The 27,974-nt window shown below is 38.3% G+C and overlaps 1 protein-coding gene across 4 annotated transcripts; it reads left to right on the plus strand.

Annotated features, from left to right (window-relative positions):
• The first annotated feature begins 798 nt into the window (after positions 1–798).
• LOC127412443 (suppressor of fused homolog) lies at positions 799–27,882 on the plus strand. Of its 4 annotated transcripts, none has more exons than XM_051648795.1 (13): positions 799–1,113; positions 1,344–1,478; positions 1,668–1,804; positions 3,327–3,469; positions 12,398–12,483; positions 12,945–13,017; positions 13,597–13,753; positions 14,451–14,553; positions 23,492–23,530; positions 25,816–25,950; positions 26,393–26,531; positions 26,615–26,680; positions 26,805–27,882. In XM_051648795.1, the coding sequence occupies exons 1-13, from the start codon at positions 962–964 to the stop codon at positions 26,892–26,894; spliced, it is 1,455 nt and encodes a 484-aa protein (XP_051504755.1). In that variant the 5' UTR covers positions 799–961; the 3' UTR covers positions 26,895–27,882. The 4 variants fall into 4 exon arrangements, with proteins under 4 accessions (XP_051504755.1, XP_051504756.1, XP_051504757.1 ...); XM_051648796.1 differs by having other exon boundaries at positions 13,600–13,753; XM_051648797.1 differs by lacking the exon at positions 23,492–23,530.
• Positions 27,883–27,974: the final 92 nt, after the last annotated feature.

Consider the following 27,974-nt stretch of genomic DNA (forward strand, 5'->3'; position numbering starts at 1 on the left):
AATGCTAGACCAGCCAGGAGATGTGCAAGCAAATGTGTAGGCAACTGTCTGTCCAACAGGTAGCACTAAACTTGCTAAATAAAACAAAAATTAAATTAAATTAAATTAAATTAAATAGAGCACCTCAGGTATCCACAGCTCAAATGGTTTGGAACAAACTAAATACATTACTCAAAGTACTTACATGGATTACATAAATCCATATGAGTACTAAATGTATAAAACTGTAAAAACAAGGAATAGAAAACCCCCAACATGATCATATGTTAGTAAGACATCTAAGAGAGAAAACAGCTATACTCTCTCTCTCTCTCTCTCTCTCTCTCTCTCTCTCACACACACACACACACACACACACACACACACACACACACCTATAAGTAAATAAATAAATAATATACCAAAAAAATACAGTGGGGACATTAAAAGTGAATAAGAAAAAAAAAAGTCGAAAAAAGGAACGCAGGAAAAATAATACAGCAATGAAAGAAATGTTCTTTTAAAACTTATTTAAGATTTATTTAACTAGTGAAGAGCATGGTACAAGAACATAAGCATCCAAATATCCTCGTGCTTGTAAAGAAATATGGTAAATTTCAAAAAATAAAAAAACAGCTACATTTATTAAATGGCATTTTAGTTATGGATCCCACTGCAGAAGACCACCGAGCTCCACCTCCACTAACAAATTCATTGATGACAATATATTCATCCAAACACAGCGCGTCTCTCACGTCATCTGTTTCTAACGGCTGTTCTGATTGGCTGAATCAAATGTCACTCAAAGTTGAGCCACATCCCCTTTTCTGAACATCAAATCTCAAAAGAAAAACTGCAACAGTCTATATTGAGGGGGGAAACTGTTACAAATCGTTTTTATCTAAATAGCAGTGATTTAATCGCCGTTTTCAATCGGAAGTTTAAGAGTGGATCTCATTTTCTGACAACTTTTTCCACAGGGATGGATGAGATGCGGCCTAGCAGCGGAGCAGCAGCGCACCTCGGCCTCGCGTCGCTCTTTCCCCAGGGATTGCAGGCTATTTACGGGGAATGCAGGCGCCTGTATCCCGATCAGGCGAACCCGCTGCAGGTCACAGCCATTGTGAAGTATTGGTAAGTATGTTCTAATCTTTAAACTTGTTATGGTCGCTTATAATGTAGACATTAGAGACTGACAGCAGAAAGCAACTAAAATAAAACTGAGTTGTGCCTGAAGAATAGTCTAACTTTACACTGAATAGTGATAACAAGAATAGAAAGGATTAATGGCCTTATCTTCATGCACACTATTATAAAGTGCACCTTTAATGTCTCATTATTTTCTCCCATAATCCTCTTTTTAGGTTAGGGGGTCCAGATCCTCTGGACTACATTAGTATGTACAGAAACGTGGGGTGTCCTGGCCAAGACATACCAGAACATTGGCACTACGTCAGCCTTGGCCTCAGTGACTTGTATGGGGACAACAGAGTTCACGAGTAAGAACAACACTTTATGAAATGAACAGTTTCATGGCATGACAGTGTTTTGTAGGCAGCCTGCAGTACCCTGCTAGTCTTTTTGTTCAGTATATTATGTTACGTGTTGCATAAAGTCCTCTAATTGCACTAAACAAGATATAGAGATCTATTGATGTAGGACGGTAGCTGTAAATTTATTCTCTATAGGTTCACAGGTCAGGAGGGCCTCAGTGGTTTTGGTTTTGAGCTCACGTTTCGCTTAAAGAGAGAAACAGGAGAGACTGCTCCCCCCACCTGGCCGGCTGAACTAATGCAAGGCTTGGCTCGATACGTCTTTCAGTCTGGTACTGTATCTGCACACCCTCTGAAAAGAGTATATACCTGTACAACACCTACAAGCATTAACTGTTGTTTTTATGTGGTTTCCTGCTTTAAAGGGATAGTTCACCCAAAAATGAAAGTTCTCTCATTTACTCACCCTCATACCATCCCAGATGTGTATGACTTTCTCTAATCTGCTGAACACAAACAAATATTTTTAGATGAATATCTCAGCTCTGTAGGTCCATACAATGCAAGTGAATGGTGGCCAGAACTTTGAAGCTCCAAAAAGCACATAAAGGAAGCATAAAAGTAATCCATATGACTCCAGTGGTTTAATCCATATCTTCAGAAACAATATGATAGGTGTGGGTGAGAAACAGATCTATATTTAGTCCTTTTTTACTACACATTCTCCTTCCTGCCCAGTAGGTGGCGATATGCACGAAGAATGTGGATCACCAAAAACAAAAGAACTCTTAGGAGAGAAGATGGTGAAAGTGGACATTTATAGTAAAAAAGGGGGAAAATATTGATCTCTTTCTCACCCACAACTATCATATCGCTTCTGAGGACATGGATTAAACCACTGGAGTCATATGGATTATTTTATGCTGCCTTTATGTGCTTTTTGGAGCTTCAAAGTTCTGGCCACCATTAATTTACATTGAATGGACCTACAGAGCCGAGACATTCTTCTATAAATCTTCATTTATGTTCAGCAGAAGAAAGAAAAGTCATAAACATCTGGGATGGCATGAGGGTGAGTAAATTATGAGAGAATTTTTGGGTGAACTATTCCTTTAACAGGCTTAATGGTCATTTTGACTAACTGATCTAAAAGGCTCTTTAAAAGGGGTCAAATTAATTTTTTTCCCCTGAGGTCAACTTATAATGTTTTTCATAATTTAGCTTTTTTTCTATATTGATATGGGTTTTTAGCTCTAATAATTGACCTTCAGTGATGTTTGCAAGCTTGAAATAAAGCCTTGGCCACTGATATCTGTTTGTGTTTGAACAGTACAGCATCTCACCTGTTACCATAATATCATGTTGGATAGATTGAGAGAACAAAAAGACTTGGAGGAGAATGAGAGAATAAAAAATACTTTTACTACCCAAATGTTGTTGTTAATACTGTTTAAGTATGCACCATACATACAGTTGATCTATCATATACTGTGGGCTTGGTTCACACAGCCAATTTAATTGGCTGGTTCTGGATTTAGTTTTTTTTTTCAAGTGCAAAACACACAAATGTTTTGTATTTTTCTTACTGTAAATAGCCACATCTACTAGTAATTTCTCATTCTTTTCCCCATAGAATCAATGAGTAACTATGTAATTGAGATTTGTTTTGTCATGCGGGTGGTCGGGGCTGTATCTATAGTCTTTTACACTTTCACACTTTTGCAAAATATGTGGTAAGTATTTTGTGTTTGTAACTTCTTTTACCAGATATAGAGTTATCAGACTGAAATTGAGATTTGACTCCAACACGTTATCATTTAGGGTGACTCATTTTTAATAATTTTCTCACAACAGAAAACACATTCTGTAGCGGGGATCACATTTCATGGCACAGCCCGTTGGACAACAGCGAGTCCAGAATCCAGCATATGCTACTCACGGAGGACCCACAAATGCAGCCAGTGCAGACCCCCTTTGGTCTTGTCAGCTTCCTTCAGGTTAGCATAACACGCCAAAAGTTTTAATAAGGTTGTTCAATATAGGCTATCCTCATCGGGGCTCAACAGTAAGGATGGCTTAATGGCCCTGGACCAATATGGGCCCTTTTCCACCGACATGTTTTGGGGGCAGGTTCCTGGGCCGGTGCGAATTCTTGAACTGTTCTGCGCGTTTCCACCGCAGAAAAGGCCATTCTGGGGCTGAAAACCTGGTTTGACACCGGCCCCAAAAGCTTGCTGGTCTCCACGCAGGAACCGATTACGTCTGGGGGCGGAGGGCGGTATAATGTTTAGTCACCAAATTTTTCCCAAACAACATCAGCTACCGTCTGCAGCAAAGAGTTCTTCTTCACTCTATAAAAAATAAAAATAAAATTATCAGATAACAAATAGCGTTCAGGTAACGCAGACAAAATGAGCACTATGGTCTTTATGGAGATCCAAGATAAACTAGAGAGATCACAAAAGAAAAAAAAAGTCTACTAGAAGATACAGCTTAAAAAAATTGTAAAACACTTAAGGGAGTGCAGGGACCATAAGAAGGACCTAAACAAAAGCGACAGTGGATGGAGCAACAATGTTTTGTACACCGACCACCCTGCTATCTAACAAGGACATTGAATTCAGCCTGTCAATCTCGAGATAAACACTGAATCACCAGCGTCCTCTGCTGCTGATCTCAGTAAGTTGTTATATTTGCCAACTTTGTTAGTTTTCCTTACACTATGGTCTTCTTATTTTGTGCATTGTTTTGTTCAGTAAGGGCATTTTTGACCAGCTACTCACTAAGTTTGGAAGATCGTGGCTATCTGTTAAGTAAACTTAGGGATTCTCAATCAAGATGTAAATATAATATTATATGCTATGGCAAAACTCCAAATATAACCATCTGCTACACCAGTGTTAATAATGATTCCACTGTTACAGTTTACAGAATTTAGCAAGTTAAGCCATAGTTCATACAAAACAATGTAATTACATTACCTGTATTTTTAGGTATTGTCTCTGACGGTCTTGATGAGCAATGTAATAACGCTGAATTGAATTACTCTGTATATTTAAATATGTCCTCAAAAACAAGAGTAACATTTTTACACAAACATTGTTGTGACGCGCCATGTTTGTTTATGGGCAGGTAAAGTAGACGCTTAACCCATTACGTCACCGTTCGGTTCTGAAGTCAGTGGAAAAACACGGCCAGTTTACGAAAAACTCTAGATTGCCCCGGCCGTGAACCAGCAGAGCATAGGCTCAGCACGCGAACCATCGCCGTTTTGGTGGAAAAGGGTATCTGAGAGAGATTTGGGCCAGTGCTGTATTCTCACTGCATCTGACATTAATTTATGTGTTGCTGAATTGTATGATGTAAATGCTGTTGACTGTTGGTTTACCAGTGTCACTTAGTATGTTTACATGAGCCTCTTACATGGCATAATATTGATTACCACAAAAATTAATTTTGACTCGTCCCTCCTTTAAAAAAAAAAAAGCTAACATCTGGGTTACAGTGAGACACCAATGGAAGTGAATGGGGCTAATCCGTAAACGTTAAAGTACTCACTGTTTCAAAATTATAGCCACAAGACATAAACAATATGCATGTTAACATGATTTTAGTGTGATAAAATCGCTTACTAACCTATGCTGTGTAAAGTTATATCCAATTTTACAACTTTGTTGCCACCACAATGTAATGTCAACAAACCCTAAAATCCTAAAATGACTAAAAATGACGATTTAAACAACTTTACAACTCAAATAATACATGTTTTAACAGAAGAACTAATTTAGGTGCTTTTATAAAATTATATGCTTTACATTTCTGTTCAACCCTCCAAAAATTGTCCCCATTCACTTCCATTGTAAGTGCCTCACTGTAACCTTGATTTTTGCTTTTTTTAAAGAAAAGGAGGGAGAGTCGAAATAATATTTTTGTGGACGTCAACATTATTCCACAAATGCTTTCGACTGAGCTTAACTTGTAATGAACCCGGAATATTCCTTTTAAGGTAAGGTTTTTTTTCTGGATTAAAGAGCTGGACAAATTTTTCTTGAAATGGTAGGGGCTTTAAACATCTAGGCTTCCACAGTTCCAAGTGTTTTGGAAGCATCAGCTTTAATAGATTGAAAACAGCAAAAACAAATAGGGTAACATTTTGCATCAAGTAACATCTGTTTCTTTTTAAGATTAACATTTCTATTCATTCAAAGAAGACAAAGAAAAACAAAACATATATACAATGAATCAACATTTAACTCCCACTACTACCCCTCCCCCTCCCCAATCAAGAACCCCACCCCAACCCCAAATGAACAATCCCGTGGTCTCACATAAGTACGCACACACAAAAAACAACAACAACAACAAAAAAAAATATATATATATATATTAATCATACAGCTCTAAAACTACGCCTCTCTCTCCACAGTCCCTCTCTGAGAGTCCCCCCAAAACATCAAATAACTACCCCATTTCCCATTAAATTAATCCCAGATCCCCAGCCTTCTACACGACACCTCCTCGAAGGCTGCCACCCTCCCATCTCCTCGAACCACTCCCAAATTGAGGGCACTCAACCGACTTCCATCCCCTGGTCAGGAACCAATTGTTTATGCATTTCTCTCTTATGTCAATGACCACCCCATCACCCAAAACACAGAGTCTGGGGCAAAACGAAATCCGAGTGCCCAACACGTAACACAAAACTCTGAACCTTCAACCAAAATTCCTGGATCTCAGCACACCACCAAAAAACATGGGCCATGTCTCCATCCTCCGATTGGCAACGCCAGCAGGCAAGTGTGTCTTTAAGACCAAGCCTATACAGTCTAGAGGGGGTCCAGTAGAATCTATATAAAATCTTGAATTGCATAAGTCACACCCTTGCATCCCTAGATACAGACTTGATGTTCTTTAGAATCCTAGCCCACACTCCCTCCTCCAATACCAAATTAAAATCTTTCTCCCATAATCTCTTGACAGAAGTTAAAGCTCCGTCCCCCAGACTCTGAATTAGCAGGGAGTAATACACTGATGCCTCATGACCTTTTCCAAAAGCAGTAATCACCTCTCCCAGAGTATTTGCCGCTTAAGGGGGATGTAAACTACTCCCAAAAACAATACAGTGCAGGTGGTGCAGCTGTAAATACCTATAGAACTGAGATCTGGGAATCCCAAAATGTTGGACCAAGTTTTCAAACGATCTCAACACTCCACTTTCATATAGGTCACCGAGTGTAGCAACCCCCCTCACAATCCACTCTGGCCAGCAGAAAGGGGACTTGCCAATACACAATCTTGGGTTCTGCCATATGCTCGAGGCAACATTTAAATAAGTGTCCAATTTAAACAATCTGGACACTTTAGTCCATACCGAGTGTAAATGCGAAATAACGGGGTGTAACTTTTCCGATTAGTTTGATAGAGATGCTTTGTAATGGCGAAATAGGGGCAAGAACTGCCTGTTCAATAACAAACCAGGGAGGGGCTCTCTCAGGTGGAAGTGACCAATGAGCCAAATGTCTGAGACTGAACACATAGTAATAAAACAAAATCTTGGGTAGGCCTAGCCCTCCTTTGTCAATCGGCCTATGTAACTTAATAAAATGCAATCTGGGATGTTTACCATTCCAAATGAAGGACTTCGCTATGCTATCAAATTGCTTAAAATAATAGAGGGGGATATCTACAGGGAGAGATTGTAGCAGGTAGTTAAATTTTGGAATACAATTCATTTTAATAACATTAACCTTCCCAGTCATCGATAAATGTAATGAAGCCCACCTGCCCACATCGCTCAAATCTTTTTATTAAAGGGTCAAAATTAACGCTAACCAAATCAGACAAATTTGCTGGGAATAAAATCCCCAAATACTTAATGCCCTGTTTGGACCATTGGAAGGCACCTGGCTGGAAGGCCGTTACTGGACGGTACGCTGTCAGAGCCAAAGCTTCGGATTTAGACCAATTAACTTTGTATGCTGAGAATTTGGAAAAGGAATGAATAATTCTGTGGAGGCAAGGCATAGATCTAGTAGGTTCAGAGACAAATAGTAAAATATCATCTGCGTAAAGCAGAAGCTTATGCGCCACACCTCCCGCCACCACCCCTGGAAAATCATCCTCCTTTCTTATCGCGGCTGCTAATGGTTCTTGGGCAAGACAGAACCATAAAGGGAAAAGAGGGCAACCCTGCCGAGTGCCCCTATCCAGAGTAAAATAATCTGAAATTAATCCATTTGTTTGTACCGCTGCTACAGGGTGTCTATAAAGTAACTTAATCCAACCAATAAATGTACTCCCGAACCCATACATTTCCAAAATCTTAAAAAGATGTTGATGAGACGCCTGATGTTATCAGAAGAGCTACGGCCCCGAATAAATTCCACCTGCTCTATATGTATAAGAGATGTCATAACCTTACTTAATCGGTTAGCCAAAATTTTTGACAATATTTTTACATCTAGTTGGATCAGGGAGATTGGACGGTACTTTTACACTCGCTTGGATCTTTGTCCTTTTTAAGAATCAGACTGATCTGGGCTTGTGTCATGGTTGGAGGAAGCTTTCCATTCTTTAATGATTCAGTATAAACTTCTAATAAAAGTGGAGCCAGTTTTTTAGCATAGGATCTAAAAAATTCTGCAGCAAAACCATCTGTCCCCGGAGCCTTGCCAGTAGGTAGGGACTTAATTACCTCGTCAAGCTCCTCCAAGGTTATCTCAGAATCAAGAGAGTTTTTGTTCAATTGTCAGTTTAGGAAGATCTAATGGTTCCACAAAGTTTCTAATATCTTCATCAGTAGACGAAGACGTGGAACTATAAAGATCAAGATAGAACTCTTTAAAAGCATTATTAATATCAATGGCTGAGGTAAAAATTTCACCACCAGCAGATTTCACTGATGAAATGATAGAAAGAGACTCTCTCTGCTTTATATATCCAGCCAAAAGCTTCCCTGCTTTGTTACCCAACTCAAAGTATGACTGCCTTGCCCTGAATAACCAAAACTCCACTTTCCGTGACAAAATAGTATTATATCTATATTTCAATCGGGTCAATTCTCTGAGGCCATCAGCTGACAATGGCGCTTCAGCTCTGCCTCTGTACTTTTAATATTCTCTTCCAACTCCATGAGTTCTCGTGCTTTGGATTTTTTGATGAATGAGGCATACTGTATGATCCGACCCCTAAGAACCGCCTTAAGTGCCTTCCAAGCCACGGCCACAGAGGATTCTGAGGACCAGTTGGTCTCCATATAATCATTGATTTCATTCTTTAACATTTGTTGGAAATCAGGATTTTGCAAAAGGGACACATTAAGGCGACAACTATATGATTTCTTTTTCTCTGTATATGGCAACACCTCTAAACTCACCAGGGCGTGATCTGAGACTAAGATGTTTCCAATTGAGCAATCAACAACAGATGAAATGAGGGATTTGGATATAAAAAAAAATCTATTCTAGAATAAATCTTATGGACTGATGAAAAAATGTATAGTCCCTACCAGATGGGTTCAAAAGTCTCCAAATATCCATAAAACCAAGATTATTTACACATCCCGTGATGTGTCAATGTTGCTCTAGGGGGTTTACACACTTTTGCTTCACTATGATCAAGGATTGAGTCCATCAAAAGATTATAGTCTCCTCCCAATATTATATCATGAGGGGTGCCAGCGGTTTGCAGCATCCCTTCAAGATCTATAAAAAAGCCCTGATTATCAGTGTTAGGTGCATAAATATTAGCCAAAATCAACCTTTGCCCTTGAATTTCAGCTAAAACAATAATGACTCTCCCTAATTTATCTTAGTCTGTTTGAGACATTTTAATTGTAAATGTTTATTAATCAATATAATGACTCCCTTGCTCTTACTTGAGCCAGCACTAAAGAAAACATGCCCACCCCATATCTTCCCAAAATTTTCAGCTTCCTGCGGGGAGAGATGTGTTTCTTGAAGAAACACTATATCATATTTCTTACGTTTAAGAAAAGTAATAACCTTCCTTCTTTTTATGGGGTGCCCCAACCCATTCACATTCCATGTGGAGAGAGATAGTACACTCATATTAACATTTGACATTTTGATATAGTAGAAAAAATAAATTGTGTGTCAAAAACAAAATTATACAGACCACATTCCCCATTAGTGAAACAATCATACCTCGAACTTCCCCCTGAACAAAACAAACAGAAGAAAGAAAAACGTGTGCATTAACCCCGCGCAGGACAGTGCCAACCGGCGACAATCCCTCTAAACTCAAAAGGTCCATGAACGCTCATGAGCCCCCATGACAACTTTGCCATCGGATTGCTCAAAATTACATAACAGAAAATACTATGTAAAATAAACCCCAGCCAATAGGAAGAATGAACACAAAGAACGTGTAGATTCATTCACAGAACTGTCTCAAAGGTGTGATCTTCCACAAAACAAATTCCAGCCAGCTGATGAGTGCAGCATATGACGTAATCATTCCAATGTCCCGTAAAAATACTCAGCAAACAAACTCCAGCTAGCAGGAGGAATAAGCACAAAGAACGAACAGATTAATCCACAGCTGTTAATCCAAAGGAGTGTTATTCAATAGAACAAGCTCCAGCCGCTAGGCGGAACCAATACAAAAAGAAACAAAACCGGCATCCCGGTTCCCCAGATGGTCGAGTCAATTCACTCGGAGGCCGCATAAAAGTATATACCATGACTTACACAATCCGTCAACTTTATAAAAGACATCCTTTGTGTGAGCATGTAGATATTTTGCGGTCATCAATAGTGTCCACTCTCAAACTGGCCGGGAACTTCAATGCAAAAGTAATCTTTCGTCAATGCAAAAGTTTCTTTAAGGAAAAGTGTTATTCACAAAACAAACTCCAGCCGCTTGGCGGAGCCAATGCAAAAAGAAAAAAGAAACCAAAATGACACCCAGCCTCCTCAAAAGCCAGAGCAAGAACAGCGAGTCGACCCACTCACATGAGAAACACCCAATGGTCTACTCACCCATTGATTCAATAAAAGACATTGCCTGATTGGGACATGTAAATACCTTGCGACCGTCCCTCGCTTCCACTCTCAGTTCTGCCGGAAACATCAGAGAAAAGTGATCCCTCGCTGATGCAAGAGTTTCCTACATTCCTTGAACAGATCGCGTTTCTCTCTTGTCAAACTCGCAAAGTCCGGGAACAAGAAAATATGATGGTTCTTCCAAGAAGGCTTCCCTTTGCTCCTCGCCTGGCGCAACACAAGATCTTTATCGGATGACCTCAGCAAATCTGTGAGCTGGGACTCTGCGAGCTCACCTGACCTCCAGCCCGTGACCTGTTATGTCGAGCAGACTCGGGAAAAGCTTGTCTAGGAACCACACCACATCTCTGCCCTCCTCATGCTCAGGAACCCCAACAACCCGAACGCCACTCCAGCGGCCTCCACTCTCAAGATCCCCAAGCATCTCAAGGAAATGTTCCAAATCAACCTTGGTTGCGGGTGGACTAGCGGTCAATTCCCTCTCCGAAGATTCCAGACAATCGACTCGTCTCTCAACATCAGTCACTCTTGTAACTAACTCAGAGAATTTCATTTCCATCGCCGTAATCGATCGACGTATTACAACGAGATCCTCCAAGTCAGCAAGAACCTTCGTCAGCATCACCGACATGCTGGACAACCGACACTGGACCACCCCTCCTGCCGCGCCACCCAAATTGAGTCCCTGGCCCGCAGGCCCACCGGGGCCCTCATCCTGAACTCGTAAGTGTCTTTTAATGTCTCCAGAGCCCGAGAATTTTGACTTCTTTGCCATGTTTTGCCTCAAAGAGCAAATGTGTTACTGGGTGTATAAAATTTCACCAGATTATAACATGAAAATAATAAAAAATTTAGCAAAGTGTGCAGAGCTCGTCGCTCACACGTCTGCTTCTTGCATGGCATCACGTGACCTCCCTGCTTGAGGCAGCATTTAAATAAATGTCCGAATTAAACACTCTGGACACTTTTGTCCATACTGAGTGCAAATGCGAGATAACGGGGTGTAACTTAACTTCTTTGCAATGGTGAAATAGGGGCAAGAACTTCTTGTTCAATGCAAAACCAGGGAGGGGCTCTCTCAGGTGGAAGCGACCAATGTGCCAAATGTCTGAGATCGAATGCATAATAATAAAACAAAATCTTGGGTAAGCCTAGCCCACGTTTGTCAATCAGCCTATGCAACTTACTGAAATGTAATCTGGGAGGTTTACCATTCCAAATGAAGGACTTCGCTATGCTATCAAATTGCTTGAAATAAGAGAGGGGGACATCTACAGGGAGAGATTGTAGCAGGTAGTTGAATTTTGGAATACAATTCATTTTAATAAAATTAACCTTCCCAATCATAGATAAATGTAATGAAGCCCACCTCCTCACATCACTCAACCTTTTTATTAAAGGGTCAGAATTGACTCTAACTAAATCACACACATTGCTGGGAATAAAATGTCCAAATACTTTGTTACATCAAAGTATATGTTTGATAAGATGGCCACCTGTTTAGCCAGCATACTGGCTAAATGCTGTCAACTTTTGTTATGAGCTTTGATGACTTGCTTATGGTAATCTTGTGGTTCCTGAGAAAAAGGCTGACAGTGTACCATCATTTACTGGAAATTGACAGCAAATTGTGCAAAAGATTACTCGCTATAAATATATGTGGATGTTGTTGTTTAGCCCTGGTCAGTAGTTTAGCTGTTTTATTCAGACATCTTTACAACCTTTCTTTTTTGCCCTTATGATCAGTTCATGAAATGTTCATATAACCATTTAGGTTCATCTGAATTTATCAGTAAATTTGAAATAATCCCATTCTGTTTTTGATGTTACATGTCATCATTGCACACATGTCCTTCTTGATCAGTGTAAATAATTTTTATTTTCCTCCGTACTATTCAGATTGTGGGGGTTTGTACAGAGGAGCTTCAAGCCGCACAGCAGTGGAACGGTCAAGGCATTCTGGACCTGCTGAGAGGAGTGCACATGTGAGTAATCCCACTGCCAGCCATGAGACAGGACAAGGACACACTCATGCTGAACTGATGGGAAAACCACTTAAAAAAAAAAAAATAGATAAATAAAAAAAATCACAGGGCTGATTTAACCAGCTGAGAAACAAGATTAGTGTTTATGATTTAATGCTTTTTTCATATGGTCCCTCCTGACTGAAAAGCTTTTATGGATTGTTGCAACATTGTGTGTCTGTGTACAGTTCACCATAAGCAAATGTAAGAATATCTGTATCATGTTACTTAGTGATGTTTCATTTTCACTATTGCTGAGCTCTTGTGCGAGCTGTAGAGAAGAGAGTAGTGTACTTTGAATGCTGTTACTCTATGCAAAGTGGGTCAGGAGCTTTCATTAGCTCTGAGATGCTTTGTGGTGTTCCTGTTTTTCATTAACTGACTCAAATGGGGTTTGTTTCCTCTGCTGCTTTTGTTTGCAGTGCTGGGGGTCCATGGTTAATCACTGACATGAGAAGAGGGGAAACTATATTTGACATCGATCCACACTTACAAGTAAGGCTTTCTGAAGTTTGCGTGGTGTTCAACTTGTGAACAAAGCCTGGTGAATACAGCACATGTCAGGTTTATCTTTAAGCTACAATTTTCATACCTTTTGAATATTTTGCACCTCTGCTTCTCCAGATTTTACCTTTCTGAAGTAGGATGGTCAATATATACCATGACAGTAGAAATACTTTGTTATATGCACTGCCAGTGAATGATTTTGTTTTGGCATAAACATTTTGGAGTTGAATTTCCAGCAAAACCATGTTGTGACATGTACCACTACCGTGATGTACTATTACTCCTACCATAATAAGATTTTGGTTATACCGCCCACCACTACACTCAAGTAATGAATGATTATCAATGAAGGTGATTAAGGTCATCTTTTATAGCACATGCTGTGAGGCTTTAGGAGTTATGAAGCATGGGAAAAGGTGGAATGTAATTAAGTCTGTGGTAGTTAAACTCAACACTTCCACCTTGTGTTCGTCCTCTGCCCTCTCACTCTTTGCCCTGAGACAGACACCTGTCCAGCCTTGCTGATCCCCTGCTAATTTTTGCCTGTTATTGATTTCTCATCCCAAGCAGGAACGAGTGGATAAGGGCATCGAGACAGATGGCTCTAACCTGAGCGGTGTCAGTGCCAAGTGCGTCTGGGATGACTTGAGCCGCCCTCCCGAGGATGAGGACGACAGCAGGAGCATTTGCGTTGGGTCACAGCAGCGCAGGCTGTCTGATAAAGGTGAGGGATGCTAAGGACAAGCACGGCCCCATATAAAAATAAGACATTAAACCCAATATGCTTTAGAGATATGAGAGACTTCCATAGCATTGACTCAGAATTGTTTAAAGGGGTCATGACATGCCTTTTTTATTATTTAAATATGTTTCTTGAGGTTTAGTTATAAAATTAGTAAAGTTTTTGGCATAAAAAACAGCCATTTGTAAAACATGATCATTTTACACCCTCATTCTGACCCTCTGTCAGAAACTCTTGTTTTTTTTTGTGCTGCTTCTCCTTTAAGATTTGGCAGTGAATGACCACTTTTATGATTGTCTCTTTTCTCTTGACTGACCTGCTCTCTTTACTTGCCATCTCACTGCTTACTGCTGCTGGGCGGGCTACGGAAGTGATTAAAGGTAAAGTAGGCGTTGATGTGTTGTTGTTGAGGCGGTCAGATGCAAATATCTACCACAGTGTGACATGACAATGTGGAGGAAGTAGAGAATGAGTCGTTTTGCAGCTTGGTATCAACAAATGCTCTTTTTGCAGTGAGGAGGAAGTTTGGATTTCTGAAAATTACTTTTGTAGTACAATGACCTCTTCTATGTCAAAAGATCAAGGGAAATTTTATTCCTCATGTCATGACCCCTTTAAGGCTACAGTTGCTTTGTCATTGTCTCATTGGCTAATGAGTATTTGTGTGTTGTTTATACAGACACTGAACAGATTAGAGAAGCTCTGAGGAAAGGACTGGAGATTAACAGCAAGTCTGTCTTGCCTCCCATCAGCGGTCAGAGACACAGTCACGACCGGCCTCAGTAAGTCCTGCTTTTCCATGACAATCAGGACTGCAGCATGCCTATACTGGTCAAGCGGATATATGGTTTACCCAATGCTAAGACCTTAAGTCTGAAAGTAGCATGTTGAGGAGTTTATGTCAGGACAATTCAGTGGAATTGCCAAATAGTTTTGACTTGCTTTGCCATCTGTTCTGGAGTGTGTATGGCATGGTGCTATGACATATACAGTGTGACGGTAGAGATTTTGCTTTACTGTTTATACCATTGTAGATGGTATAAACAACCATCTACAACAAGTTTGCCTGGCTATCAGTGGGCAGGACTGCTTTACATAATTAATGTATTTCACGTGCAGGGGCGTCATGCACCTAATGTTTTGAGGGGGCACCAGGGTCAACCAAACCCAACCCACCACAGGAAACTGTATAAATCAGTAATTGTATCAGTAATGGTTGCATTCACTTTCTTGTGCTCTTGCCACTTCTTTTGTGCACATATTTTCCATACACGACATAAGAGGCAGTGCAAAATGTGTCTCAGCTCAACAGAGAGTGAGCTGAAGCCTATCTCTAGAGAAGGTGAACATGTAGCCTTCCCCTGAATGAGGTGATTACTGTAAATGTAGTTTTCCATGTTCAGTGTAAGTTATAGATAATAAACTAACTAAATGAACTTACTAAAAGAAAATTAACCAAATAAAATGGATTGTATTTTGTCTTGTATTACTCTTTAAACATCCATACAAACTTAGTAGATTTGAAATGGGTGTCATGGCCGGAGGGCTTAGTTGATGACACTTAAAAGCACTCTAAAGTAATATTTGTTCTTTTTAACAAGTATCTATTACCATTACATTCTATTTTATAAAAATGAAAAAAAAAAAAAACTTTTTCAAGAAAACTTTTTCATAATCGCAATCCTGACGATTTCACTTTGAGAGTGTGTTGGTCAAAGCCCGGTATAATTAGGTTGGAGTAATTTCCACAAGACACCAATCAGATGCGTTTCTTAGACACTAAGCACAGACCTTTAATAGGATAATAGACATTCAAAAAATAAATAAACTTAACTATAACATTTGTTTGCACAAAACTGTCAAAGTCATCACAATCCGAGCAGAAATGTCAAATAGCAAAATACTGTTGTGGTGTTTTGTTTGGTGTAGTGATAATTTTCACCCTTAGATGCATGTTTTTCAATACCTCTTTTTGTTTGTGTCTTCATTGCATAAAGAGTAAAATGTATAAATTTGAATATAAACGAAGTTAAAGCAATTGAACAAATAAAAACTCCTAGAATGCCTAAAACAGCATGTGGGTAGTAACATTACGCATAGCTGCTCATAAAATCATCATGATATTGCATTCGGGTGTATTAACTAAGCACAAAACAAGAAATAAGAGGGCACTAATAACACTAAAATACAATAGATATGGTATAATAGTACATTTACAGAGGCGTGAAATAATGTAATGTTATTTAAAGTGCACCTATTATGGTTTTTAAACGTGCCTAATTTTGTTTTAAAGGTCTCATACAATAGATTTACATGCATCCAAGATCAAAAAACACTTTCATTTGCTCATAATTTAAATTGCAGCATTACCTTTTATTCCCAGTGTCATAAACGATGTGTTCAATGAACCGTTCTAAAGGATTCATTCTAAACTCCTCCTTTCAGAGAGCCTACTCTGCTCTGATTGGTCAGATGTCCCAGTCTGTTGTGATTGGTCTACCGCTTAGTGTAGTGTTTGAGGGCGGGTCAAAGCTGTTCGCGAGCAGCCAGTGAAGACCAGAGGCAGGTTTTTTGTTACCATATTACGTAGATTAGTACAGGAAGTAAGTCTGGAATTACTAACGACTCGTTTCAGGTGTTCAGAATCGGTTCTTTCTTTTGGGAGTCAGTAACTCCATTTGTCGTGCGCTTTGATTTTTGAAAGTTTGCAGACTTTTTTACATTCACAAACAGCTATATAACACACTACATGAAAGGTAATATTTGAAAAACCATAATACCTTTAATGAGGCGCAAATTTAGTCTACCTCTGTTTCATAAATGAATTCCAAGGGATAAATTCTTTAGTTTTACCTCTAATTTCAACTACAGAGTATTTAAAACTACACTTCACCATTCAGCCACCCGCCACCTTTCTCAACGAATACAAACTCTGCTGCTACCATGTAAAACTGCCTTTCATTACTTATTAAAAACTGTTAGTTTTTTTTTTTATGACTGGAAAGGAGAGGAACTGCTGCTTTCTTTAAACATGAAGAAAAGAGTGTTATGCTGCAAAACCAGTCAAATACATTTCAGCACCAAAGGAAATGAATAGTGACCTAAAACTAAACTAAAATATTGACATAATCTATATTAGACTGAAAAAAATTATTGACTGTTCCACTGAGACACAGTTAGGAAAGGTTAACTGCACATAAGTTGATTTATTTAATTAGCTTAACATCATGCTTTCCCATATTTACTTGACCTTCCCCGTGAGCACGATCCAAGTCAGCCACGGAACGTCGCCTTTAGCAGAACATGTGACTCAATTGGACTGACAAAAAAAAACTCAATTTAGAATGTGAATAAATGATTTCTGCCACATACACACTTTTTTTTTTTTTTTTTACATGCAGTAATCATTCAATTTAATTATCAAAGGTAAAAATGTTTTTGGAAGTTGAAATAATCCATTTAAAATCTTCTTGGCTCAGATATCTGAGGGAGCACATGCCCCCTTACTTTGAATAGGCATGACGCGTCTGTTCACGTGAGAGCATGAGTTATGTGACTATATAGCAGAATGTGTCCCAAAAAAGTGAAGGCAAGGAAGAACTTGTGATTATGGGATGAGCAACATCACAACTGATCCCATTATTGTAGAATTAATTTGATGTGTGGTCACGTGTGTGCATATCGGCTGTTTTAAAACAGCTTTGATTGTGGCTCATCCAGTCAGATATTTGAGCCGTTTTAGGTCTGTTTCGTAGTATCTCTAATATCTTATTACATTAGTTTGACTATTTTGGGTATTTTAAGTGTTAAATTATGTGAAGCTGTTCTGAAGCTGTACTGATGATTGACTTGTTATTTGTTATGAATAATCTTATCTTTGTGTTTGCATCCTTTTAAGCTCCAAATAGACTGAATAATCAAATGAAATGAAGTGCTTTTATTTAATTCAGTGGATTATCCAAAATGCATAAACACAGTGTTTTCTAATATATGAAGTTTTTTTTTTTGTTGAATTTTCCATCAAAATGTACTATTCTGTGAGTAAATTACCGTAGCCTATACAGTAACCGTCAGGGCTGAACAATGTGGACAAAAAAATCTAATTGCTATTTATTTCGAAAAATATTGCGATAGCGATTTTAACTGCGATATGATTGTAAACGGTTACAAAAAAACCTACGTTTTTCCTTTTAATCAAAATTAAGTCATGGGAAAACATTCTCTACTGCCAATATATAATATACTGCAAATAAATAAAAAAAAATACAGTAAAACATAGAGGGAAAAAACAGATTCACATCATCTTCACATTGACCCCATAATGCGTCTATGGTGATCAGATCGCGATCAGATAGCACTTGACTACATTAAATGACAGGTGTAAATGCACCCAAGACGCATTGCGATCTGATCACTCAAACCACATTCAGAGGTGGTCATGGACGGATCCTGACAACATTCAAATGCATTCAGATACAACTACGTAAGTAATTCATTATGGGATGAGGTTAGGTTACAGTCATCCATTGTTAAAGTGCTGTGTTGTGCGTTCTTGCCTTTTTCTGTTAATTCTGCCACTGCAATGTGAAGAACACAACGGACACTGCTGTCTTGTAATCTTGTCAACCAAACAATGAACAGTATTCCATGAATTATGCCATTAGATTACACTTGGTGTATCTCGTCTCTCCTTAAATCCACACTCGCCTTTTTTCTAATCACCCGTCACACTCACGTGAAATCAGTCTGCACACGCACAAGATAATATCATTAGATTTGCTTCGGCGACCCGATATTAGCTTTGTTGACAGAAAAAATGTTGGAAAGCATTTGAAGTATCCATCAGTGTTTTAAAAAACTGACAGAGATTTTCAGTTACCACACCCTCTGATGTAATATGTAAATAGTGTTTTCCATTTTATGTGGGTAACTTCAATCAGATCACTATCTGATCACTGTGGAGACACATTTGACTGCAAGATGTAAATGCAATCCAGCTAAGGAATATCAGATACTCTCCGGATATGAAACGCATGTTAATACAAGATGTAAATAGGGCCAATGTATCTGTTCACTGTGTACCTGTTTTTGTCGAATTTGTGATAATGTCTAAGTCTGCTTTTTATCATTATTTTTTGGAACCTAATAAAAAATTATTTAGTGAAGTTAAATTATTAAAAAACTATTATATTATTATAAAACAGGACCAAATTTATGTTATATTTTCTTAACCTGCTTGCGGATTAACTATGTGGGCCTTTATTTTGGCAGAAGATTTTATTTAGGTGGTAACCTGCAAACTTATCATCATCGCTGTGCATTCTTGAAGAAGTACAAAAACTTTGTACATTTTTGTGTGTATGGTAACTAGATTCACAACTTTGGACTGCTACCTGCACCGCATCGATGCGTCCTGTTTGCGATACCTGTGCCTTGTCCTACCCGCAAAGTGATACATTTATTATGATTAGTCGTTCAGCCCTAGATACTGCAATATAAAATTACTCCTACTGTGATATGCAGTAGGGCCGAAACGATTAGTCGATGTTTTTTTGTTTTTGTTTTGTTTTTTGGGGATTTTTTCCCTTTTTCGCCCAATTCCCAGTGCGCTTTTAAGTCCTTGTGGTCGTGTAGTGATTCGCCTCAATCTGGGTGGCGGAGGATGAATCCCAGTTGCCTCCGCGTCTGAGACCATCAACCTGCGCATCTTATCACGTGGCTTGTTGAGCGCATTGCCACGGACACATAGCGCGTGTGGAGGCTTCACGCATATTGAGGTCTTTTTAACCTACTTCAGGTATTTCCAGGTAACATGTTTTCTTGTTCAGTGGGCATCATGGCTCAATTTCCACAGATACACCTATCAATTAAGTATAGCTGTCCATTTGGATTTTGTAGATTTAGAATTCTTTCATCTGACATTTATGTGATCGTCACCATTAATTTACATTATCAGACATAAAATGACTTTTAATTATATTGGCTGTCATGTTATCAACTACTCAGCTGTTCGAATGTCACTGTACATCTTACATCAGACCAATAGATAATAGATTTTAACAAGCACGAGCAATTACCAAGTTGAAATAGATTGTTGCAATCGTTGTAGTTGCGCTGGTTCATTTTCTTCTGCCTCAGGATCTGACATGGGCTCAAACATATACGGATCAATTACAGCGCTGGCCATCTCGAGCATCAAAACACGTCACACACGGCCTGAGAGAGGACGTGGATTTGGTGCAATGAAGTTAGCCAATCACAGCAGTGGGTGTTTACTTCCGTTTCTGATGAGGTAACGCCCCTTGAAACTGAGTGTTTTTGACAAAAAGATAATTTTTTACAAATATTTAAACTTTATTGGTGCAAAAAACTTTGCTAACTTCATAAGTTAACCTTGAAAAACATAAAGATGCATTTCATGACCCCTTTAAACTCTAATGATGATGCGCGAGAGCAGCACTGCAGCTCACGCCTGACTGAGGGGAGGAAGAATTACACAGATTTCACAGTCCAGATGCACTCTAAACTTTCCAAACATCTTCAGGTGATGTAGATCACAAAGTATGAGGGAATTATAATGCAAAAATAAGTAAATACAGAAGCACTCTCATTGTGGAATAAGTGGAGCTGGAGCAAAACTCGACTAATGTCGAGCAACATTAAAGGAAACACCCCGGTGTTATATCTTTAATGCAGTTATATTTATTGCATTATAGCTTTATTAAAGATCAAATAATACGGAAGCAGATCATGTAAATAACTACAAACTCCTAAACTGGCATTTCTCTGTGGGGTCAGCACCTCTTCTATGAATTGCGCGAATGTCCACAATCTAAGGGGGAGAGATTGAAACTGCACCCGGCTGAGGCACACTCTGTCGCGGAGACGCTCATCCCTCGAGTGCGCGCGCTTAATGCAGCTAGATTATAACGTGATGGCTCACGACTTACTGAATCATAATATACTGTATGTCACTGTGCATTTCTTATCGTGAAGAAAATTGGCTTTAATTAAGAGAGTTTGTTTTTTCTGAGTTAAAGATGTATTGAAGTGAACAGAAAGGTGAGAGAGGGTAGTCTTCACCCCATTATACACCGCAACAAAATACGTTTTTTGATTTGTTTTTTTTTATTTTGGCTTGTTTTCCAATATAAATATCTAAAACTCCTTAAAAACAACGTACATTTTCTTTATCAGCTGTAAAGCAGAAAAATTTATTTTTTTTATCTGAGAATGTTGAATATAATTAAAAAATACAAATATTTTAAAATATCTAAAAATCCTTTAAAAAAAAAAAAAAGATGCATTCACCTGAGAAGCAGCATATAAGATATGTAGACTTGCTTTTAGAGAATAGATCTTGAATATGAGTATATTTTGTCTTTACTGCACTCGCAGAAGTATAACCAAGTGAACAAATACACTTATATACAAAATACACTTATATTTAAGATACATTCTCTTATAGCAAGTCTAAATATCTTATATGTTGCTTCTCAAGTAAATGTATCTTGTTTTAAGAATTTTTAGACAATGTTAAATGGAAAACAAGACAAAAACACTTGTTAACAACAGGATTTTTTTCAGTTAATTTCTTTACTGAATTAAACATAATAAAAAGTATTTTTTTCCTTTAATTCAGTGAATGTCATTTAGAGGTATTTTTAAAAGATGATTTTTTTCCTCTTTATTGTTAGTAAGCACGTTTAATACAACCTTTTAAGTCGGGGCACAAGCTGAATAATCGATTAAGAGCTAATGATTAATCGTTGCAATAATCGCTGAATAGTCGAATAATCGTTCTAATAATCGTTAGATTAATCAATTATCAAAATAATCATTAGTTGCAGCCCTAATATGCAGTAAGCTTTTTTGGTCATTCTGCCCTCCCCTATTTAGTGCACTGTGAGAAGACAATTTTTTTTTTAAATAGGCCTGACACATTTTGGTGCTAAATGGAATGGATTTCATGAGCTTTGGATGGTTCACTATTGGTTTGAGAGAACTTTTAGCTTGCCTAATATGTGGGTAATTGCCTGCAGTTATTTTTCAGACTACAGCCTGTCCCTTCAATCTTTGTACTCATGAGTGCTGACTCTTGCCAGCTGGCCTGCTTTTGTACAGCAGTGTTACTAACTCATAAAATTTTGTTAAATTTGCATAGTTTGCCAGCAGAAATGCGTACTTGAATAGGATGCTATATTCTATACCATTCTTAGACTTAAGATTACATGGCCAAAAATTCATTATACATTGTAAGAAAAAGTTTATATTATAAAATTCTTTATAATAATTTTAGCATTACAACAATTTAGCAGATATGTCTTTGTTATTAAGCCACTGATGATAGCAGTTAGCGGGTTAGTTGACTGTTTTAATCCTCATCTCATTAAATGCTGTGCAGTCCTGCTCATCTCAGTGCATGGTTTGTCTGGATGATCTCACTATCCTGTTGTTTGCACACCCTCGCTCTGCTCGTAGCCCTTCCCCAGGAAGTATTCATGCTGTGTCCTCTTGGAGCCTTGCCAGGGCTTCAGACATACAGCCTGGAACACTGTCTGCTGCACTTAATTGTGTTACCTAAACCAAAACTATCAAGATGATTGGAGAAAAAAACAAACAAACATAACAGATTGTGCTCACTTGAAATAATGGGTATATTCTGTAGAAAGTCTGTTTCATTTAGCTATATGTACTAGTTCTTGTCATTCTGTCTCCCCTGATAATAACATTAAAAAGAAATTCCCTGGTGCAATATTTGTCATTATAAAGCTTGAAGAGGATGGATTTATTCAGATTTTGGTTCACCCAAAAATGAAAATGACAACTCTAATCTAACCCCCTGTTATTATTTTAATTTGCATCTGCATTTTCAAAATAGCCCAGCTGGGCATGAAAAATGAGAAAATCTGGCAACACTGTGTCTAGTTTGTGTATAGCTACGCTTCTCGCATGACTGCGCAGAGGAGACTGCGGATGTCAAGAACTGTTCGAAATAAGGACTTAAATGTTGGTTTATTTCTCACCCAGATCGATTGTATTGCTTCAGAAGACATTCTGAAGACATTAAAACACTCAAGTCATATGTATTACTTTTATGCTGCCTTTATGTCCTTTTTGGAACTTAAAAATGTAAGACCCCATTGACTTACATTGTATCGACCAAAACACATCATACGTGCTTCAGATATCTTTGTGTTCTGCAGAACAAAGAAATTCATAAGAGTTTGAGAAAATGTGAGGGTGAGTAAATGAGAGAATTATCATTTTTGGGTGAACTATCCCTTTAAGAGACATGAAGTTTCAGCCTTAGGAAGAGCTGAAGGTGGCTTCAGTTGGTTATGCATTCAGTACCATTTGGTATCACTCGGGAATTAAATGTCTGTAATTAGTTTATTGGTCAGTTGTTAATCAGTTGTTTTGTGATTTACTGACATCTGTTTTGGTTGAAAGGAACCACTATGCAAAAGGTGCATCTGTCCAACATTTATTGTAAAAATGGCCTTTTAATAGCCACTAAATTATCAGACTCTCAAAAATTTAAGATGCATTTAAAGGAGTTGAAAGCTCTTCTGAAAGTTTACTTTTTTTTTTTTTTATTAAATAATTCTGTGCTAAATGGCTGTTGAAAGAGAGAAAATGGATTTGCCTGTTGGCAGTAGTGATAAATGCATTAATTCACTTCGCTGTGGTACATATCTGCCCCTAATTTCTCCATAGACAATCAGTTGGACATTTGCAGACCCAGCAGAACTCAAGGTAAGAGCCAACCAAGAGAGAAACTAAATCTATTTCTTCAGCCTAATGAGCTATGGAGACAGTTCTTCTTTATTCCACTTTGAAAATCAGTGCATTGTGCAATGTTTTGCTCAACAATTGCACTGCAGTATGACTCAAATCTACAGTGGCCCAAAAAAGTATCTGGACAGTTAAGCCACAATTATTAATCTATGTATTTTATTTCATAACAAAATATCACAGTACAAAACTAAGTATTTTAAAGAAAGATGGCCCACTTTTCAAGCATCACAAAAATATGTTTTTAAATTATAAAACATTTTGTATAGATATAGACAATATAACAGTACCTACGATGGCAAGAAAAAGTATGTGAACCCTTTGGAATAAGCTGGTTTTCTGTATTAATTGGTCATAAAATGTGATATTATCTTCATCAAAGTCACAAGTGTAGACAAACAACAATGTGCTAAAGCTAACAACATACAAACAATTATAATCTTTCATGTCTTTATTGAACATATCCTATCAAACATTCACAGTGCTGTGGAAAAAGTAAGTGAACCCTTGGATTTAATAATTGGTTAATCCTCCTTTGGCAGCAATAACCTCAACCAAGTATTTCCAGTAGCTGCGGATTAGACCTGCACAATGTTCAGAAGGAATTTTGGAGCATTCTTCCTTACAGAACTGCTTCAGCTCAGCCATATTCTTAGGATGTCTGGTTTGAACAGCTCTCTTGAGGTCATTCCACAGCATCTCTATTAGGTTAAGGTCTGGGCTCTGACTGGGCGACTCCAAAAGGTGGATTTTTTTTTTTTTTAAAGCCATTCTGTAGTGGATTTACTTCGATGTTTAGGGTCATTGTCCTGCTGCATCACCCAACTTTTACTGAGCTTCAGCTGTCGCACAGCCAATCTGACATTGATACACTTGGGAATTCATTTTTCCCTTGATGATGGCAAGCGGTCCAGAACCCGAAAGAGCAAGGAAGCCCCAATCATAATGCTCCCTCCACCATACTTACCATTGGTATCATGTTTTCATGTTGGTATGCAGTGCCTTTTTACATCATACGTAGTGCTGCATGTTCTTGCCAAACAATTTAACCTTAGTTTCATCAGTACACAAAACATTTTCCCAGTAGTGTTGTGGAGTGTCAAGGTGGTCTTTGGCAAACTTCAGCCATGCACCAGTGTTTTGTTGGAAGGCAGTAGCTTCCTTCTTTCAAGTCTCTAGCTGTCACTTTAGGGTTCCTTTTTCCCTCATTGAGCATTCTGCGGTCTGCCCTTTGAGTCATCTTGGCTGGATGGCCACTTCTAGGGAGAGTAGCCACAATACTAAATTGTCTCCATTTATAGACAATTTGTATAACTGTGGACAGATTAATATCGAAGCTTTTCGATATAAATTTGTAACCCTTTCTAGCTTTATGCAAAACAACAATTCTTGATCGTAGTCTTCTGAGATCTCTTTTTTGCAAGGCATGGTCCACGTCATCGGATGCTTTTTGTGAATATAAAACTCAAAATGTTTGAGTGCTTTTAACCCTTTCGCATTTTTTTTTTTAATTGCAGCGCACATTAAAGAACTCATGCTGGGGGGGTCCATCAGTACAGGAGAAACTCACGTGCGAAAAGTTTAAAGTCAAAGTAGCTCTAACCCACACCTCCAATCTCGTTTCATTAATTGGATGCCAGATTTGCCAACTCCTGACTCTAACTTTTGTTGACGTCATAAGCCTTGGGGTTCACATACTTTTTTCAACCTACACTGTGAATATTTGAATGATGTATTCAATATGTACAAGAACAATACAGTAATTTTTGTGTTACAAGTTAAAAAAAAGATTGTGTTTGTTCATTATTGTAACTTGAAGATCAAACCAGATTTTAAGACAGATTAATACATAAATTGCAGGTAATTCCAAAGGGTTCACATACTTTTTCTTGCCACCATATATATATTGTTCAGAATAAGTTTTTTGACACTTTCTGGTTGGTTGAACATGTTCATAGTTAATGTGATAAACTACACCTGTGGTTACTCTACTAGGACACCTGTGTGAACTTGAGGGTAAATGACTTCATAACAGTTATTTAAAAGGACCTTGGAACCAGTTGGTTAAAAGTAATGGTAAAAAAGGCTAAGAAACGTGAAGTTCATTTACATTTTAAGTGGGGCTTTTTGTGGCAATTGTATATTTTCAAATGGATTTGTTAGTTTGTCTTACTCAACATGAATTGTCCCCTCCCTCTCCTTATTCTGTTTCTCCATCTTTCCCTACTTCCCCCTTTACATCCTAGAAGTCGTAAGGACAGTCTGGAGAGTGAGAGCTCTGCTGCTATTGTCCCTCACGAGCTAGTGCGAACACGACAGCTAGAAAGTGTGCACCTTAAGTTCAACCAGGAGTCTGGAACTCTACTCCCACTGTGCCTCAGGTAGTGCACACAAACAATTTCTCGAAGTCCAGTCTGTTGGGGCATGAGTCAGCAGAATAGAAACTAATTTCATAATAATAGTGGAGTATGACTTGGTGAAGGCCAAAAGTTGATATTTGGCTCTACAGAAGCTAGAGGGGAAAATATACTGTACTTTTGTGCTAATTTGCACTTGATTCAATATTACAAATAAGCCGAGCTCATTGAAAGACAAAAGCTCAGATGTTGCTGGCACTAAAAGGAAGGGATATGAATCTGAGTTTTATGTAATCTATTTGTTTGGACAGAATCCGAGACAAGGCTCACAGTGGGGCCTTTGTTTAAAGTCCAAGTGAACATTGGGTTGCTTTGATGTATCTTGCCATCTTTACAAGTTATGGCACCTATCAGTGTCTATCTATGTAAATGATTCATTACTTTTTTTCTTCTTCTTATCTTGTAGAGGTCGGCTACTTCATGGCAGACATTTCACATATAAAAGCATTAACGGAGATACAGCAATCACCTTTGTATCAACTGGGGTCGAAGGAGCATTTGCCACAGAAGAGCATCCGTATGCAGCACATGGCCCATGGCTACAGGTAAAAAGACATGTTACTTTTACATCCCTTAGAATTCATTGCCATCCTACATGTGTGACTTTGTTCTCATCTCCTCAATTCAGATATTACTTACTGAGGAATTTGTAGAGCAAATGCTAGCTGACATCCAGGATTTGAGCTCCTGTGAAGTAAGGCTTTGCCCTCTCATTTAAGTTATTCTTGTTCAGTTTGCTGCAAATTAACACATTTCAATTTGAATTTTTAAACTTTTGAATGTTTTAAATACTGAGTTTCTCTAACATTCTTTCTCAGTCTAAGCTGCCGAAGGAGTACAGCTGGCCCGACAAGAAGCTCAAGATCTCTGTCCTGCCAGACACAGTGTTTGACAGCCCATTGCAATAAGACTGGGACCTTGCCATCTCTGACTACAAACTCACATCTCTAGAAAGGACTCCAGGGCTCGTCAAACCATGTGCCTATAGAAACAGAGGGAAAGCCTGAAGGAAACATTCAGACACTTCCCCTCTTCCCAGAGAGCATTGTTAGATGGTGGGACAAGACCCAGAACATTTTTTTTTTAATCTAAAGCATTAAGGTTTTGTCTTATGTCCATTGTACCACTTGTCTTTGAGTTGGTGAATTCACATTTAAGAAATCTTTTCAAAGTCATGGCAGGTTGATATCTTTTCTGGTCTCCGTCATTTCAAGTTTCGAAAGGCAAAAAGGTCTTTATCTTAATAATATAGCAGCACGAAACAATATGCAAGCACTGGTGCCATCATTCACCACTGAATGGACCGAAGTGTTTGAGAGAACATTTGTTCTTCTGAATCCTGCTTCTAATGTGAAGGAAAGCACACAAAGGAATAAGCCTTTGTGAATCATTTTTGTCTAAAAATTGCTGTTACATAGGTGCCTATTTTAAGTTGATGATCAGTGGTAAGGGCTCTTTGTTTAATTTGACAAAAAATAGGTGGTCAGTCAGTTCACCTACACAATGCCAAAGCATGTACAGCACATCTAATGTAAAGATGAGAAGTAGGAAACTTTTCCATAATATTTGTTTTGTTTGATTTCATTTTCGTTAACCATTTTATATGTATTGGATTGTCATTTCCTTTAGACTTTACCATTGCATTCCAAGCCTCTTTGTAGGAAAGAAAACTAACTGGTTCCTGGAAGCAGTCTATTTTCGCAGAATGTGCATTCGTTATTTTTGGTACATGTGCTCAATAATATAGGTCAATATGTAAAAAAGAACATTTATTAGTGCTTTTTAAAAGATGAATTTAATTAGTGAACTGGCATTTTTTTTTATATATATATTCTGGAGAATCACTACACTGCCTGTGGTTTTGTTACTCTTAAGTGCATTAAAGTTTTTACATAATTTGGGGTATTTGTGCTCTTTTTCACTATAAAACGTAAAAAAATATACTTTTGTATGCTTGTAGTATTTCCCTTAGGGCACATAATGCCATG

The sequence above is a fragment of the Myxocyprinus asiaticus genome, chromosome 21, assembly GCF_019703515.2.
Source record: "Myxocyprinus asiaticus isolate MX2 ecotype Aquarium Trade chromosome 21, UBuf_Myxa_2, whole genome shotgun sequence".
Classification (NCBI taxonomy): domain Eukaryota; kingdom Metazoa; phylum Chordata; class Actinopteri; order Cypriniformes; family Catostomidae; genus Myxocyprinus; species Myxocyprinus asiaticus.